The following is a 19,691-nucleotide window of genomic DNA, read 5'->3' on the forward strand; positions in this document are numbered from 1 at the left end:
TGGAAAATCATGGGGAGGGAAACAAAATAATACTAAGAAAGAAGAAGTGGAAAAAGACAGCAACCTCCTCCATCTCTATTCTATCAATCAATTCTATGTTTTGTTTCTTCCTTTCCCATATAAAATATTTTTGCACAGTAAACTGTATGGAATGTAAGTAGAAACAAATATATCTTGTGTTTGTATTCTGTCATAGTAGGTGTTGATAGCAGATTTTATAGTAATGTACAAAATAAAGTTTAATGACCAGTATTTCCATGGCACATTAGCATCTTCAAACATTTTCATTGACACTACCTCATTTAACACTCTACCACCCCTTTACAGTAGGTTGGATAATTATTATCATTCTCATTTTATATATTAGGAGACTCACAAAGGTTGTGGGTGGCCTACAGTTACACAATAATGAGTGGCACAGTTGACTAGAAGCTAGGCCTCTCAACTTCAATATTCATTCCAAAAACCGTGCTGCAAATAATTTTACACATAAGACCAGAGACAGAATCATTCAGAGCCCCATATTTTCCTCTTAAGAGTTTATGTTACCATTTCCCTAAAACTTCTACCAGACAGCAATAGCATATACATATAATAATGTAAAAATCATATTTTTAATCCTACTTTGTTCATCTTCCCTAAAACACAAATGGATTAAGACACACATTTCTCTAACTGCTGATTGACTAAATATTTGGCCTGGTTTTGACTTTATGGTAGGTCAATCTATGAACAGATGTCCAAAAACAACCGTTCTGTTACAGAGAGCAAGACATAAATTCAAAAGATCAGCTTGCAAAGGGCTAAGAACTGTTTTATGGTTTTCTAAATCACAAATACTCACAAATAAGAAAAGGTTGCAGTCATTTTCACATATATTAGAAAGCAAGCAAATTCATATTTTAAAAAATACAACCATACAGCTCAAAGGTAAGTTAATCAATTGCAAATACAGATGACTAACAAACGTCCTTAGAATCAAAACGCTAACATATCCGTCATTGATGGGAAACTACTCTAGATAAGTTTGCTACAAATAACCCCAAATTAATACTCTATATGTAAATAATTTCAAGTTGACCGGAGAAGCACATACAAGCTTAGATTAGTTTAGTGTGAACCCTGAAGAACATCACTTAAGTTATGACATACATCTTACACATATTAAAACAGACATTAAGGTATGTTAAGTTTATGTTGACAACTGATGAGCCACGTACTCTAATTTTCCCCTAGAAATACCAACACATGCTTACTCTACATTTAGAATAAGAGACTTCCACTTCCAGCCATGATAAAGTACTAGGAACCGGATTTTCTTTCCTGTTTGTAAACAACAGAAAGCTGGACAGAGTATATTACAAAATGGTTTTCAGACACTGGGCCCCAGGCAGTGGGGGACTGTGCTGCTGCAGAGAAGGGAAAACAGAAGTGAGTCTCTGGACTGTCCTCATACCACCTGGAGACAGGTCCCGGGCTGCTCCAGGAGTGGGGACCTAGTCTTGTCAGTCGAAGACATCAGATTTTGGAGTTGGGGAGGCTAAGGTGGCTAGAATTTACTGGGCACACAACAGGGGAGGAGGAAGGTGCACAAGAGACCTTTGGGGGTCCACAGAAGAGCATTTGGCAAAGTGCTGATCTGAACACGTATGAGAAGAAACTATGAGGGGCTGGAGAAAGCTCCAACAGAAAGCAGCAGACTGAACAATTCCCAGCACTCATACAGTTGCGAATAGCTTCTCTTTTCACCAACCAAAATGGAAAGACCTCAGAATCACACTAGTAGTGGAGCTAAATTAGCCCTAGACTAAAACTTGCTCTGGCCCACCCTAACACCCCTTAAAAGCAAGTCTTAAAAGGATCCAATTGATTCCAAGAACAAAGTCCAACATTATTACCTAAATGAATACAAAATGCAGCCCCTAGTAATGTAAAATTCACAATGTGTGACGTATAATAAAAAATTCTAGGCATTCAAAGAAACAGGAAAATATGACCCACCAACTAGGAGAAAAGTCTATCAATAGAAACAGACCAGAAATGACAGAATATTAGCAGACAAGGATACAAAAATGTTATTATAAATATACTCCATACATTCAGAAAAGTAGAGGAAACATGATGAAGACAGAAAGAAAATACATAAAAAGGGAACAACTGATACATGCAAAAATGATGAATCTCAAAAGGATTATGTTAAATGAAATAAGTCAGACACAAAAGACTATACACTTGTGAATTCATTTATAGGAAATTCTTAAAAAGACATAATTACAATGATAGAAAACAGATTAGTGGTTGCCAGGGAATGGAGAGAGGACTGACAGCAGAGCGGTATGAAGGGGACTTTTCAGGGGTGACAAAAACATTTTATACTTCAGTTATGGTATGGTTACATGACTGTATACATTTGTCAAAACTCATGGAATTACACACTTAAAATCGGTGAATTTTATTGTATATAAATGATATTAAAGGTTTTTAGAAACTGTGTGACACATCTGCTAATTTAGTGTACATTAATTTTTCCTGTACCACTTATTATTTTACAACTCGCTACCTTTTTCTTATCACAAACTACCTTTTGTTAAAATATTTTTTTCTTATTCCAAGATTATCAAGAAAAATTATCAAGGAGAAGAAGAAATGCTAAGAGATTTAGACCTTACCTTTTCCACCTATGGCTATATCATTCTAAGCAAGTTCTCTGTAACAAAAGCAAGTGGAAATCTCAGTCTCACCATTCATTGTCATCTGTTCCTTGACAAGAAGAGTCCCAAAAGAAAACACATCTAAAATAACATTCATAGGCAAAACTGGAAGATACTGAGAATAGGCATTTAAAATTCCCAACTTATATATCCTTATTATTGCTGAATAGTATTCCTTACCAAAGATATACCACAATTTGTTTACCCATTTATGTGTTAATGGACATTAGACTTGAGATTACCAACTTTCATTTTGGCAGTTATAAAGTTCAGATTTAAAAGAATTCTCTCTGAGGGACTTCCCTGGCAGTCCAGTGGTTAAGACTCTGTGCTGTCAATGCAGGGGGCACAGGTTTGATTCCTGGTCAGAGAACTAAGATCCCACATGCCATGTGGTGCAGCCAAAAAATTAAAAAAAAAAAAAAAAAGAATTCTCTCCTAAATAGAGGATGTGGATAAAAGGGACCCTTGTACACTGCTGGTCGGAATGTAAATTGGTGCAGACACTATGGAAAACAGTATGGAGGTTCCTTAAAAAACTATTGATAAAAATAGAACTACCATATAATCCAGCAATTCCACCTCTGGGTATATATCTGGAAAAAAAGAAAACACTAATTCTAAAAGATATATGCACCCCAATGTTCACAGCAGCACTATTTACAGTAGCCAAGACATGAAAGCAACCCAAGTGTCCATCAACAGATGACTGGATTAAGAAGATATGGAATATATACAACGGAATATTACTCAGCCATAAGAAAGAATGAAATAATGCCATTTGCAGCAACAGGGACGGACTTAGAGAATATTATGCTTAGTTAAATAAGTCAGACAAAGAAAGACATATACTATATGGTATCACTTATATGGGCATATATCTGGAAAAGACGAAAACTCTAATTCTAAAAGATACGTGCACCCCAGTATTCACAGCACTATTTACAACAGCCAAGACATGGAAGCAACCTAAACGTCCATCGACAGATGAATGGACAAAGATGTGTGTGTGCAAGTGTGTGTGTTTGTGTATACACACACACACAGTGGAATATTACTCAGCCATTAAAAAAAAGAACGAATGCCATTTGCAGCACCATGGATGGACCTAGAGATTATCATACTAAGTTCAGACAGAGAAAGACAAATATCATATGATATCACTTATATGTGGAATCTAAAAAAATGATACAAATGAACTTATCTACAAAACAGAAATAGACTTACAGACTTAGAAAACAAACTTATGGTTACCAAAGGAGAGAGGGAAGGGGAGAGGGACAAATTAAAAATATGGGATTAACAGATATAAACTACTATACATAAAATAGATAAGCAAAAGAATTTACTGTATAGCACAGGGAATTATACCCATTATCTTATAATAACCTATAATGGAATATAATCTGCAAAAATAATGAATCACTGTGCTATACTCCTGAAACTAACACAATATTGTAAATCAACTATACTTCAATTAAAAAAAATTCTCTCCTAAATATTTATTTAAGCATCTTAGTCATGCCCAAATAAGGGAAGAATTACTATAATTAGCAACTAACAGCTCAGTTTCATTTGCTTCTAACTGCTTTAGGTGGATATGGTAAAAGAATGTACTACAGTTGACCCTTAATCCATATAATTTAGAGTCGGCCCTCCATAGCTGAGGTCTGCAGATTCAACCAACCAGGGACCACGTAGTATTGCAGCATTTATTGTTGAAAAATATCTACATGTAAGTGGACCTGGGCAGTTTAAACCTCTGTTGTTCACAGGTAAACTGTATTTATACTTTATACACAAAGAAACAGGCCCATAAATGTTAAACTACTTTCTCTAAGGCTTTTCATTCAGTAGGAGGAAGATCAAGGTTCTGACTCCCGTTTAGCGCTTTTTCTTCTAAACCACAGCAAGAAATTATGTACTTTTCAAACTTTCAAGTGTTTAACCCTTTACTGGGTAACAATATCTGTATTTTACTTTTTAAACGGCACTTACTAGCAATGAATAGGATAGGGATGAATGGGTGAAGGAGCCTAAGACACAAGGCAAGTATGAGATAAGTGGAAAGTAGTTCTTCCAATAAACTCATCTGGAATAGCAAACTGCAATCATCACTGGTGAGTAGGGAATAAAGACTGAGGGGAGGAATCAAGACCAGTGCTGGAGAAAAGCAAACTCAATTAGAAATAGTGGTCATAGTGAATCCCAGAAATTAAGTGGTCTGTTTATCCAACAAAACTACTAGGCTGAACCATGAAACTGCCAATATTTGACTATTTTTGACCTTAAAAAGGCGATTTCTTCTGATTCAACCTAATAATTTCAAAGATAATAATAGGAAAAGCAGCCAAGTTAAGTTACTTACAAATCAGTAAGCTTTTGCAGTTATACGTATTGGGAAAGTGGTTATCCCTTATTCCTGAAGTGACACTGAATTTTAAAGACAACACTGTTACCCATTTTGAATTAAATATCATATAAAATACCAGTTAATATTAATACAAGAAGCATGGTACTTAAGTCCAATCTGCTAGCTCAGTTCTAAAGAGTTTTCTTACTGCAGAGCTGCAGCAAGTATTTGGTCTAACACAAACTTAAAAACAAAGAAAGGTTAGCCTTGTTAAAAAAAAAAGATACTGGGCTTTCCTGGTGGCGCAGTGGTTAAGAATCTGCCTGCAGGTGCAGGGGACACAGGTTCGAGCCCTGGCCCGGGAAGATCCCACATGCTGCGGAGCAACGAAGCCCGTGCATCACAACTACTGAGCCTGCGCTCTAGAGCCCGCGAGCCACAACTACTGAGCCCACATGCCACAACTACTGAAGCCTGAGCGCCTAGAGCCCGTGCTCCACAACAAGAGAAGCCACCACAATGAGAAGCCCGCACGCCACAACGAAGAGTAGCCCCCACTCGCCGCAACTAGAGAAAGCCCGCACACAGCAACAAAGACCCAGTGCAGCCAAAAATAAATAAATATATTAAAAAAAAAGATACTAACTCTTAAAAGGTCTTTATCCTTGCCTCAGAGAGAACACAGATGGTAATATAAGAGATCAGCATTCTTCTCTACTTTTCAAACATAAATCTTTACTTTTAAGGGTGATAAAAAGCGTAAAAGCAATTTAGAGAAAACCTCTGTACTGATTCTCTTGAAGTTCACAAATGAACCTTACTGTGTTGGCTGTCCTTCTGGAATTTCTTAATACAATTTGTTAGAATGAAGCCATTTTTAGAATCTCTTCAATTAAAACCTACAGCCTGGCATGAAAGAGAGAAAAGTAAACACATATGTGTAGTTAATGTCCCAGAAAATGTAGCAGATAACTTTAACTGGTCATTTTTTAGTCCTGAACTTCTTGTAATAAATTTTATGCTAAGGAGGGAAGTAATGAATATGATGGATCAATAGGTTGTGATGGCATCATTAGTTTTAAGAAATAATGATGGCATCATTATTTCTTTTAAGGAAATAGAAAGCCTAAAAAGGGTGGAAGATGGAGGTAGAAGGAACAGCACAATTATCTACGTATTGATAACCATTATATATTGATAACTTTAAATCACTTTTACAATACAGAATTACAAAGAGAGTTATATTTATTAACCACTGCTAAACAGATTTGCAGTTGTACTAACTGCATTCCAGACATTTTCAAAAGAAATATTTTTACCAAGTCTTAATCCAGATTTCTCTGGGTTCTCAGGCTTGTAATCTTAGGGTTTGAAGGAACTACTCTGTTATTACTCAAATAAAATTCTGTAAGCCCTCCCAGACAGTTATTAATCAGAACAGATGGTGTTCCATGAGATAAAAATTTTCTGAAGTCTCAGGGCCAGTTAAAAAAAAAAAAAAGATAAGATCTATGCACAAAACAAGAAATACAAAAGGTAGCAGATATTTTGTCTTAAATGGCATTAGTGCTAACTACTCAGAACTCAGGCTTCAAAAAATATAGCAAGTACTCACCTGTTCACACAGCAATATAACTTTCAATTTAGCTGATGAGCTTTTATATAACTTATAATCAGCAAAATGAGTTTGAGTCTGCAACTTCAAAAAAAACATTTCCGGTGTTAACCAAAATCTTTCAAAATAAAGGACACAAATATGACTGATGTTCAGTCAGAGTTGATCCCCTAACTCACATTATACTCCATTACACAGCTCCTAATCTTCTTAGATTTCCTGGATATGCTGATATAATCTGCCTTCCTGGGAAAAATAAAATAAAGTTACTGCTATTCCTCAGACTTATACTTTCCAATTAATCATAATGGGCTAGAAGAATTTGAAACTGAAGAGCTTCTTCCCCCCTCCCCACTTCTTCTTAAACGTCATAATATCAAAGCACATATGGGTTTTCTCAGTTTAGGGTTCCCAAAACAGAATACATAGCCCCAAGAATGGTTTCAGTTAGCTTTCAGCATTAATTAGGAGTTATGGGACATAAGGCAGGATAAAATATGGAAAAATACTACCCATCACCTTCTTCTAATTTATACTATCAAAGACATTACATTATGGATATTTCACATAATATCTCTTTAATACTTTATGTCTAAGAATTGAACTTAACTATCAATCTTTCAGTTTACTCATCTGTCCAAAGACTTATTTTTACTATCTGGAAGGTTACTTTTTCTAATATTTTACCTTGGTTGGACTATACTGCAGAGTGAAAAGGAACATGTTTCACTCCTGTGGTTTTTCTCTTGAAAAGCATCTTCTTTAAAAAATAGAATAAACTCAGACATCCTCAGTGTTTACTCTGCCTATGTTAAACACATGTCTCCACTCATATCTAAAACTGGAGCTTATATCTTGAAGACTTCTTATACAAGTCTTTATAGTATCAGGTAACTCAAATCACATGCAAACTATGTTTTCAAAGGCTATTTCCAAAGTAATTATGGAAGCTTCTAGTACTGACTCCCTTTAAAGCAAAGAAACCATGTAACATAGTAAGCACAGTGCCAGGCTCAATAAATGCTTCTTCATTTTCCTTTTGCCGGTAAAGCAATTTCTAATCAGGGGAAAATTATATTTAGCTTCAGTTATTATATCTCTAAATATTACCAAGTCAACTACTAACCAGCCTTACTTCCTGATAAGATACTACTTTATAGTCTTCCATAAATGAATGGACGAACGTGTTGATTTATATTAATTTAAACGAACTTGGCATTCTTTTGCACTAGTGGTACTATATCTAAATCCAATATTAGGACAACAGCTCCATCTCCTCAGCTGGAAGTACTCTGGGCTTATGCAAAGGAGGAGTTAGGTGTGCCTTAATTACTGCCGTTATAGCAGCTCCAAGAACTGTAAATAGTTGGCATGGCAGAAAATCTCAGATGCAATCACAATGACACTTTCAAAAGAGACAAGTAAACCTGGGCTAAGAAGAAGAATTCAAATTCCTTTCTTGCTCAACACTTAAAACCACAGCATCTTTCATACACCACATCCGTAACTTCTGAGAAGAAGAACAGACTATTTTTTTTTTTTTTTTTTGAAGAACAGACTATTAGTAGACATTCTCATCTCTCACTTTTGGAAACAGAGGCAACTCTAAGAATTATTTTGCAGCTGAGGAAACTAACCTAACACCCAAAGAGGTTATGTAATTCCAAGTGGAAGAACCAGGATTTGAACTCTCTGATTCTTCTGGTTTCAGACTGTTGTCTTAACCACTACTCATTGATCCACTTTGGCTTCTATATTAAGTAGAACTGACTAAAAGGAAATATTAGGAATAAAACGCCTAGGAATAAACCTACCTAAGGAGGCAGAAGACCTGTACTCCAAAAACTGTAAGACACTGATGAAAGAAACTGAAGATGACACAGACAGATGGAAAGATACACCATGTTCTTGGATTGGAAAAATCAATATTGTCAAAATGACTATACTACCCAAGGCAATCTACGGATTCAATGAAACCACTATCAAATTACCAAGGGCACTCTTTGCAGATCTAGAACAAAAAAAATCTTAAAATTTGTATGGAGATACAAAAGACCCTGAATAGCCAAAGCAATCTTGAGAAAGGAAAATGGATCTGGAGGAATCAGGCTCTCTGACTTCAGACTATACTATAAAGCTACAGTAATCAAAACAGTATGGTACTGGCACAAAGACAGACTTACAGAACAATGAAACAGGACAGAAAGCCCAGAAATAAACCCATGCACATATGGTCAATTAATCTACAACAAAGGAGAAAAGATAAGCTCTTCAATAAGTGGTGCTGGGAAAACTGGACAGCTACATGTAAAAGAATGAAATTAGAACATTCTCTAATACCATACACAAAAATAAACTAAAATGGATTAAACACCTAAAATAAATGTAAAACCAGATACTATAAAACTCTTAGAGTAAAACATAGGCAGAACATTCTTTGACATAAATCACAGCAATATCTTTTTAGATCCACCGCTTAGACTAATGGAAATAAAAACAAAAATAAACAAATGGGACCTAAATAAACTTAAAAGCTTGTACACTTGAAACACTATGTATAACTGAACCACTCTGCTGTACACCTGAAACTAACACAACATTGTAAATCAACTATACTCCAATATAAAATAAAAATTAATTATCTGGCTCTGCTCTCAGGAAAAGATGTGGTGCCCAGAGACTTCCTTTCATCCTGCATTCTTCTTCCCAATTTCCACTGTAAGATTTGTCATTCCCCCATCTTCCAAAAGGGGGCATCCTACAAAATTTTGGTCAACCATTGCCAGTGTTTCTCAATAAGACTGCTATTGGCATTTGGGGCATAACAATTCTTTGTTGTTAAGGCTGTCCAGTGCCCTGTAGAACATTTAGAATCACTGGCCTCTCGGCAATAAATGCCAATAACATCTCTCCATAGCCCAGTCTGTGACAATCAAAAATGCCCCTAGACTTTTCCAAATGTGCCTTAGGAAGGCAGCACTGTTGCTGGTTGGTTGAGAACTCCTATTGGTCCTGTTATTTCTTTATAGGAACCATGGATTTCTTTTCTTTTGTATCCTTAAACCTGAGTTGGAGATGCATTAGCTATATGATTTGGGGCATGTTTTTATGTCCCTTAGATTCAATTACCACATTTACTCTAGAGGAAGATATAAACGTGGGGCAATTTGATATATTTAGAGTACAAAACCACACATAGGAAAACCTAATATAAAAATACAAGCTAACTGATTAACAGTATATTAAAAGTACCATATACTTATGGTTAAGTAGGGCCTTTATTCAGTAGGCCCTTTCTTTATATATGTTTGGATTCCTTTCTGGAATTTTACTTCTATTTCATTAACTGGACTGTTACAAATTATTATAGCTTACATATAATATATAATTGCATGTATAATTTATATATAAGATATATATAATTACTTGTATTTATAAACTACATATATAGCTTATATATAATAAAATTTACTCACCAGTTCCTCTACTCTTTGGAGTTTTTCACCTCAATTATTATTATTAATTGAGATATAATTCACATCCTTTAAAATTCATCCTTCTAAAATGTACAATTCAGTAGTTTTTATCTATTCTGGACATTTCATATAAATGGAATCATATAATATGTGACCTTTTGTACTGGCCTCTTTCACCTAACATAACGTTTTCAAGTTTCATTCATGTTGTAGCATGTATCAGTACTTCATTCCTTTTTATGGCCGAATAATATTCTTGTACAAATATACCACATTTTGTTTATTTATTCATGAGCTGATGCACATTTGGGTTGTTTTTGATTTTTGGCTATCATGGATAATGCTGCTATAAACATTCCTGTGCAAGTTGTCATGTGGACATACGTTTTCAATTCTGTTGGGTATATACCTAACAATAGAATTTCTGGGTCATATGGTAACTATATATTTAACTTTTTGAGGAACTGGAAACTGTTTTCCAAAATGGCTGGGTTATTTTACATTCCTGTCAGTAATATGGGAGTATTCCATTTTATTAGATCCTCACCAACAATGTTATTGTTTATCTTTTTAATTTTAGACATCCTAGTGGGTGTAAAGTGGGATTTTGTGGTTTTCATTTGCATTTTCTTAATGACTAATAGGTTGACCATCTTCTCTTCTGTGCTTTTTGGCCATTTGTGTATCTTCTTTGGAGAAGTGTCTATTCGAATTCTTTGCCCATTTTTTTTTTTTTTTTTTTTTTTTTTTTTTGCGGTACGCGGACCTGTCACTGCTGTGGCCTCTCCCGTTGCGGAGCACAGGCTCTGGACGTGCAGGCTCAGCGGCCATGGCTCATGGGCCCAGCCTCTCCGTGGCATGCGGGATCTTCCGGACCCGGGCACAAACCCGTGTCCCCTGCATCGGCAGGTGGACTCTCAACCACTGCGCCACCAGGGAAGCCCTCTTCGCCATTTTTATTTTATTTTAATTTCTTTTAATGATTGCTTTTATTTATCTATTTATCTATCTATCTATTTATTTATTTTTGGCCGTGTTGGGTCTTCGTTGCTGTGGGCTTTCTCTAGTTGCAGTGAGTGGGGGCTACTCTTTGTTGTGGTGTGCGGGCTTCTCAATGCAGTGGCTTCTCTTGTTGCGGTGCACGGGCTCTAGGAGTGCTGGCTTCAGCAGATGTGGCTCACGGGCTCTAGAGCACAGGCTCAGTAGTTGTGCACACGGGCTTAGCTGCTCTGTGGCATGTGGGATCTTCCTGGCCCAGGGCTCGAACCCGTGTTCTCTGCATTGGCAGGCAGATTCTTAACCACTGCGCCACCAGGGAAGTCCCGTCCATTTTTAAATTGAGTTGTTTAATTTGAGTTGTAAAAGTTCTTTATATATTCTGGACACTAGACCCTTTTTAGATATATGGTTTGCAAAATTTCCTCCCACTCTGAGGGCTGTCTTTTCACTATCTTGCTGGAGTGTCCCTTAAAGAACAAAAGCTTTTAATTTTGATTCAGTCCAATTTATCTATTTTTTTCTTTGGTTGCTTGTTCTCTTGGGTGTCATAACTAAGAAACCACTGCCTAATCCACAATCATGAAAATTTTACATCTATATTTTCTTCTAAGAGTTTTATAAATTTAGGGACTTACTGGCAGTCCAGTGGTTAAGACTCTGCGCTTCCAGTTCAGGGGGCACGGGTTTGATCCCTGGTCGGGGAACTAAGATCCCACATGCCGCGCAGCATGGCCAAAAAAAAAAAAAAAAAAAATAAGAGTTTTATAAATTTAGCTCTTACATTTAGGCCTGTGATCCATTTTGAGTTATTTTTGTATATGGTGTGAGGTACGGATCCAACATCATTCCTTTGCATGTGGATATCCAGTTGTCTGAGAATCATTTTTTTAAAAGACTATTCTTTCCCCAATGAAATTGGGGAAATTGTCCTGAATACCAACTAACCATAAATAGAAAAGTTTACCTCTGGATTCTCAGTTCTATTTCACGGTTTATATATCTATACTTATGCCAGGATGACAATGTCTTGTCACTACAGCTTTGGGACATGTGAGTCCTTCAATTTTGTTTTTTTTCCGAGACGATTTGGCTATTCTGGGTCTCTTGTTTTTCCATATGATTTTTAGGATTAGCTTGCCTATTTCTAAAAACAGGCAGCTGGGATTTTGATAGGTATGTTGTTGAATCTACATACTTGAGGAGTATCACTACCTTAACCATAGTAAGTCTTCCAACCCATGAGCACAGATATCCTGCCATTTATTTAGGTCTTCGTCCTGTTCATTTTTGTATATTTTTTTCCTTGGGTGGAATTACGTAAATATTCTCAAAATACTGAATTGAGCTGGGAAGATAGGGCAAAAGGAGGAAATGAATAAACACATTAAATATAAAATGATATGTTCCTAATTTGGAGTAAGAATAAATAATGTTTCTCTTTTTTTCTACTTCCATTTCTAATTTCCCCTAATGGGAATGGAATGTGTTTTTAAAGTAGTTGAAAGGTTACAAGTGTTGGCAAAAAATATGGAACAATACATTGCCAGTGAGAGACTGTAAACTGGTACTTTGCTAAAAATGGCAATATATGCTGAACCTAAAGATATGCCTACTCTATGACCCAGCAATTTCATTCCTAAGTACATATACCCAACAGAGTTATGTACCAAATGGCACGGGTAAGAATGTCACTCTTAATAACAGCCCAAATCAGGAAATAACCCAATTTCCGTCAGCAGAATGAAAAAACTGTGATATATGCAAACAATGGGATACTGGACAGCAATGAAAATGAATTATTGTTTCACCAAAATATGTGAATGAATCTCAAAGACATATGATGAATAAAATACACTAAATTCAAGAGTGATTGTGTGTACTGTATTGTAGGTAAGATTCCATTTACATGAAGTTCAAGAACAGGCAAAACTAATATATAGTGATAGAAGTCAAAATAATGGTTATCTTTGGCAAGGAGGAATGAATTGGGAAGAGGTACAAGATAACCTGGGATACTGAAAATGTTCTACAACATGATCTGGGTGGTGATTAGACAAGTGTGCATTATTCACTAAACTGTATGTTTAAGATTTCTGCACTTCACTGTATCCATGTCAATACTTCAAAAAAAAATAAAAATAAATTTTAATTATTTGGGAAATAAACTGGAAAGAAAACTGGAATGAGGTTAAATGTCTGATCTCTCATTTTATAATCTTAAGTATATCTAACTACTATTTAATAATCACCGTTTTACTTAAAAAACAAAACCAAAACAGAACCATCTAGACATTATAGGGGTGGGCTCAAGCATTTTCCTCTTAGCCTTTGTTGTTTAAGACAAATCTAAAAAAAACCCAAACTTTTTAGTGCTGGGTGTTCCAGGAATTTGTAAGACAGGGGAAGTGTTATGAAAACAGCACTTTGGAGTTAAAGCCCTTGCCCTGAGGCAGGAAATGAAAGCATAAAGGGATTGGCCCTTCCTTTCTTTCCTTTAAAAAAAAATCCTATGGGGACTTCCCTGGTGGCGCAGTGGTTAAGAATCTGCCTGCCAATACAGGAGACACGGGTTTGATCCCTGGTCCAGGGAGATCCCACATGCCATGGAGCACCTAAGCCTGTGCACCACAACTACTGAGCCTGCACTCTATAGAGTCTGTGAGCCACAATTACTGAGCCTGTGTGCCACAACTACTGAAGCCCAGGTGCCTAGAGCCAGTGCTCCACAAGAGAAGCCACCACAGTGAGAAGCCCGCGCACCACAACAAAGAGTAGCCCCCGCTCACCGCAACTAGAGAAAGCCCACGTGCAGCAACGAAGACTCAATGCAGCCAAAAATAAATACATAAGTAAAATTTTTAAAAAATCATATGAATGAACGCACAAATCAGACAATACTGGCCAAAAAATATTTATTTTTCATCTGTGCATCTACTTTCATTCCCATAAAGTTATTTTTTCCTAGGATGTTTTAGTATCAGTTTTTCTTATACATACTTTGTCGAGAGAGAGGCTGATAAAAGGTGGCACCAAGTATTACTAACACATCTGGTTCAGACTGCCTACTGTAAGACTGCCTTTTAGGAGAGCTATGGGACATTTGCATATCTTTAATAGGGGGAATTGCTGGGATTCCTGACTCCAATTAGTCAGGAAATCAGAGTTCCAAAAATAACTTTTACTTCTTCCAAGAAAGGGGAAGTGGGTTGGCAAGTGAACACTTAGATTTGACACCAACAGTAATAAGAATTATTCTGTAATCTCTGAAATTTTGGGGAGCCCAGTGGAAACCAACTGATTTTGAATCCCTATTGTAACAGCTACCTATTTTTATAAAAATAAATATGCACATCTATAAAACTCAACAGAACATGTAAATTTGTTCCGCATCTTATCACTTACTCCATATAAATGATGAACTCTTTCATCACATTCAATATTGTCAATTAAAACAAAAGTGCTCATATTTGAGAAAGATGACCAATTTATATTGGTAAGTCTATCAAGTAAGAGTTTTTAAAAAACCCTGCATGTACAGCAGTTGTGTATATGCTTCAGGATTTCTCAGAGAAACTTAAACATTAAAGAAGCTGAATTTAGGGGCTACTAACATTTTTTAAGCCTCAGGGCAGCCTAACTTTAAGATATAAAACTATTTTTTAAAAAACAGAAATCTTGTACATAAAAATAATTAAATAATAAAGATTTCGTTTATTTCAGTATACATTTGCTAGAGATACAGGAGATACAAAAGTGGTATGATAGCCATTACACCAAAGGCAAAAATCTCACCAGGAAGACTACACAGAAAGGGGAGAATACATTACGTGCTGGGTAAGCACACACTAGACAAATCTATCCTGAGCACCCATCTATTATGTGCCAGACCCTGCTCTAGGCCCTGGGTAGACTGTATCGAATAAAAGACACAAAAACCCCTGCGTGCTGCGAGCTTACATTCCAGTATGGGGGACAGACAACAAAAAGGATGAACGCCTCACTCAAGCACTCATTCTGCTCAAGCGCTGCCTCCATAAAGCGTCAAGACCCAAAAGCAAAGCACACCTGCATTTCCAAGGACCAAGTAAGCCAGTCTGGTTGGAGCTGAGCGAGCCACGCAGGGAAGAGTGGGACCAGAGGAGGTCAACAAAGGGCCAAATCATAAATTTATTTATTTTACTTATTTATTTTTGGCTGCGCTGGGTCTTCGTAGCTGCACGGTCTTCCTCTAGTTGTGGCGAGCGGGGGCTACTCGTCCTTGTGGTGCGCTGGCTTCTCATTCTGGTGGCTTCTCTTACTGCAGAGCATGTGCTCTAGGCACATCGGCTTCAGTAGCTGTGGCATGTGGGCTCAGTACTTGTGGCTCACGGGCTCCAGGGCACAGGCTTAGTAGTTGCGGCACACAGGCCACAACTGTGGCTCCGCGGCCTGTGTGATCTTTCTGGACCAGGGCTCGAACCCGTGTCCCCTGCATTGGTAGGCGGATTCTTAACCACTGCGCCACCAGGGAAGTCCAGAGGGCCAAATCAGAAGGGCCTCATAGGTCTTCATGTTAAGACTCTGACTTTAAGAAGCAGAAGCCCTCTGAGAGAGTTCTTAAACAAGACTGGCATGACATCCTATGCTTCAACAGGATCACCCTGAGTGATACATTTAGAAGAGAGTCAAAGACAGAAGCAGAGAGAGCACTGGAGAGATGACTGTGGTTTGGACTAGGGTGACAGCAATAGGTATAAAAAGTGGAGGGAGGATATATTTTGAAGGTAGACTAAACTGTTACCAATGCTTAAAGCACATAGAAAATGCTAAATAAACATTTAATGAAAGAATGAATCTTGAAAGGTGGGAGAAACCAATGTGAACTAGAGTACTCAAGAAAGGTATCAGTCATAAAATTTTACTGGTACTCTGCATGGATAGCTCCTATTCCTAATTTTCAGCATTGTTCATTTATCTGAATCCTTCTAAACCATTTTTCGCTTGACTGATCCCTCTAACTGGTTATTAAATCCAGGTGAAAGTAGACAGGAGTCTAAGTAAAATAAATAACAGTGGGGATTACAGTGAAGTAGAGAGGTTCAAGACATTAAGCAGGCATAATCCACAGGCTCTGGTGATTAAATATATGGAATAAAAAAGGAGAGAAAATATAATAATGATCTCTTCTTCGGACAACTTCATGAATAAAAGATGCCATTATCTGAAATAGGGAACACAAAAGAAAAAGCAGGTTTGAGGGGAAACAAATGGAAAAGGCTAAAAACTTTAGAGAAACAAAACAATTTTGGGAAACAAGTATTTTTGGAGTCTAAAGGTCTAAAATTAAGTATATCAAGACTACTGCTTCCAGGGATTTCCCTGGTGGTCCAGTGGTTAAGAATCCGCTTTCTAATGCAGGGGATGCGGGTTTGATCCCTGGTTGGGGAACTAAGATCCCACATGCCAGGTTTCCCTGGTGGCGCAGTGGTTGAGAGTCCGCCTGCCGATGCAGGGGACACGGGTTCGAGCCCTGGTCCGGGAAGATCCCACATGCCGCGGAGCAACTAAACCCGTGCGCCACAACTACTGAGACTGCACTCTACAGCCCATGAGCCACAACTACTGAGCGCGTGTGCCTAGAGCCCATGCTCCGTAACAAGAGAAGCCACTGTAATGAGAAGCCTGCGCACCGCAACGAAGAGTAAGCTGGTGCAAAATTAAAATTTGGTTCCTCCTTAGGTTAAAAGGACGAGCGTTTTTTCCCCTATTCGTCTGCTCTTGATAGTAAGATTATAAAAGACAGATCTTATGTTTTGTCAAAGTAATCACTTACGTTCTATGTTGTCTTTATCAGATCTTTGATTATTTAAGTAAACCTAGTCCTCTCAATATTAAAAGAGCTAAGTTTTGCACAGTACTAAATATATAACCTTCAATAATTGCCTGAGAGGGCTTCCCTGGTGGCGCAGTGGTTGAGAGTCCGCCTGCCGACGCAGGGGACACGAGTTCGTGCCCCAGTCCGGGAAGATCCCACATGCCGTGGAGCGGCTTGGGCCCGTGAGCCATGGCTGCTAAGCCTGCGCGTCCGGAGCCTGTGCTCCGCAGCAGGAGAGGCCACAACAGTGAGAGGCCACAACAGTGACAGGCCAGCATACAGCAAAAAAAAAAAAAAAAAAAATTGCCTGTGAAATCTTTGTCACTTTGATTAAATGGATAACTGAGCATTGTTCCACAGTGACCTATGATCCTATTTGACGAAGTATTTTTAAAACTTTTGATATTTTTGACAAATTTCAAAAATAAAATTTTAAATAAAGCCTTTTTTGACTTAGAAGTAACTCTGAAATATTATTTCAAGCCCCCTGAAATATCTCAAAGATTGGTTCTCTCCTTATAAAAAGGGATATGTTAAGCTAACTAGGCTTATTTCATATATTAAATTACATGGGAAGCATTTCCAAATAAGTAATACTAAACCTTCTTTATTGTATGTCTGTATAGATATATGTTATAAATATTTCAGAAACTATGTGAAATTCGTAGAAATCTGGTATGTCCTGAAATAATGTTATCAGTCATAATTCTAGTTATCTTAAAATATTGTATGTCACAGAAATAACCCAATTTCCTTGTCAACTGCACTGTCATCAGATCTCTAACCATGCCAGGGTAAGAATTTATAGAATTCTAACTTAGAAATGGATGACTTCATAAAACTGTTAACAAAAGATCAAAACCATGAATTAATTCCATGGGACTAAATGAACTGATGAAGATGATTATAATTTTTATGACTTTTTGTTTTAAATATTGTCAGTTCTTTTATGCTTTGTCAGAGTCCCCATTTATGTTGGATTCACAAGCTGACAGACCTCTCACAATGTGACTTCCTTATCTTTTGTTATTCGTAGGCACCATTAAACACTGTGTGGGAGGGGAAGTATCCTAGCAGAACTCATCAGCTTTTTGTTCTTGCCAAAATTATGGAGTAAATTCTAACAACCCTAGAATGAAACTGTCCTCCAAAACTGCTAAATAGGCAATTAATATCTTCATTTTCTTCCCTCCCATAAATGACTACTAGTCAAAACTCTTCTAATCCTGTGGTGTTATTTATGTGCCACTGCTAAAAGTAATGCGAATAAAATTATTATTTGTATATATGTATATTATTTGTATATATGTGTATATATATGCATGCAAAAGAAATCTGTAGACTATATGCCAAATAACTGACACTGGTTATTCCTGTTTATTTTCTGTGACATATATTTGGGTTTTTGAAAATGAGCATGTATTGCTTCTATAAACAAAACAAGAATGAATGAAAAGGTAAATTCATTTAAACGTAGTATTAAAGGGTTAGGACTCAGCACTTTCACTGTCGTGGGCCCGGGTTCAATCCCTGGTTGGGGAACTAAGATCCTGCAAGCCGCACAGTGCGGCCAAAAAAAAAAAAAAAGGAGTATTAAAATTCTGTATTTGAATCCTTAACAGGCTGACCCCGAATTGCATATTTTCATACAGCAAGAGGACTCAAACAAAATAAAACTATATAGAAAAAGAATTCCAAAATCAGAACTTAAATCAGAACATAAAAACACATCTTCATATTTGTACAGATAAACATAAACTCTATATCCATCAGTTTTACTTGTTGGTCTCTTACTTTCATTAATTAGAATCATATAACAAAGTTCCCAAATTAATTCATTTGTTCTTCTTGGCTGTTACTGATGATCTACTTTCTAGCAAATTGCCAAGGGTATAAACATCATGTATGGCACCAACTAAAAATGAATTAATGAATAGAAACTAAAATATAAAGTTAACTGAACTTAATATTGTAAAACTGTCAACATTCCAAGGGAACCAGACTTTAGAACGAAAGTTGGGTCTTCACTGTCAAGCCCAATATGGAGGGAAAAAAGTTGATAGGCTTAGACAGAGTTTATTCACTCATTTACTTCTCCTGAAGCTGAAAAACATTAGAGGCAAATTTCAGTATCCAAAAAAAGTGGGCTAATCAACTGAGGATACTGTGATGGCCTTTTTTTTTTTAATATTTATTTTTATTTATTTATTTGGTTGCACCAGGTCTTAGTTGCAGCAGGCAGGCTCCTTAGTTGCAGCCAGCGGGCTCCTTGGTTGTGGCTCATGGGTTCCTTAGTTACGGCTTGCCAGCTCCTTAGTTGTGGCATGTGAACTCTTAGCTGCGGCATGCATGTGGGATCTAGTTCCCTGACCAGGGATTGAACCCAGGCCCCCTGCATTGGGAGTGCAGAGTCTTAACCACTGCGCCACCAGGGAAGTCCCCGTGATGGCTGATTTTATGTAACACCCTGACTAGGCTTCATGGGCCCCAGATATTTAGTCAAACATTACTCTGTATGTGTCTGTGGGGGTGTTTTGAATGAGAGTAATATTTAAATTGGCTGACTGCCCTATGTGGGTGAGCCACATCCAATCAGCTGAAAGCCGAAATAGTACAAAAAGGCCCCCCCAGGTAAGAAGGAATTCCTCCTGCCTGACTGTTAAGGTGGGACTTTTTTTTTTTT

General features: G+C 37.2%; 1 protein-coding gene across 3 annotated transcripts in view; it reads right to left on the minus strand.

Moving 5' to 3' along the window:
• SPTLC2 (serine palmitoyltransferase long chain base subunit 2) overlaps positions 1-19,691 on the minus strand; it is a 110,492-nt gene that overhangs the window by 17,720 nt on the left and 73,081 nt on the right. Inside the window, exon 10 of one of the 3 annotated variants that reach the window (XM_033414007.2) lies at positions 6-6,925. The exons of the other annotated variants lie outside the window; for them this stretch is intronic. Within the exon in view, the coding sequence (XP_033269898.1) occupies positions 6,870-6,925 (56 nt within the window). The 3' untranslated portion in view covers positions 6-6,869. Of the gene's footprint in view, positions 1-5; positions 6,926-19,691 lie in introns of those variants that run through there. 3 annotated transcript variants of the gene reach the window in all.

This window comes from Orcinus orca, chromosome 2 (genome assembly GCF_937001465.1).
Source record: "Orcinus orca chromosome 2, mOrcOrc1.1, whole genome shotgun sequence".
In the NCBI taxonomy this organism is placed as follows: domain Eukaryota; kingdom Metazoa; phylum Chordata; class Mammalia; order Artiodactyla; family Delphinidae; genus Orcinus; species Orcinus orca.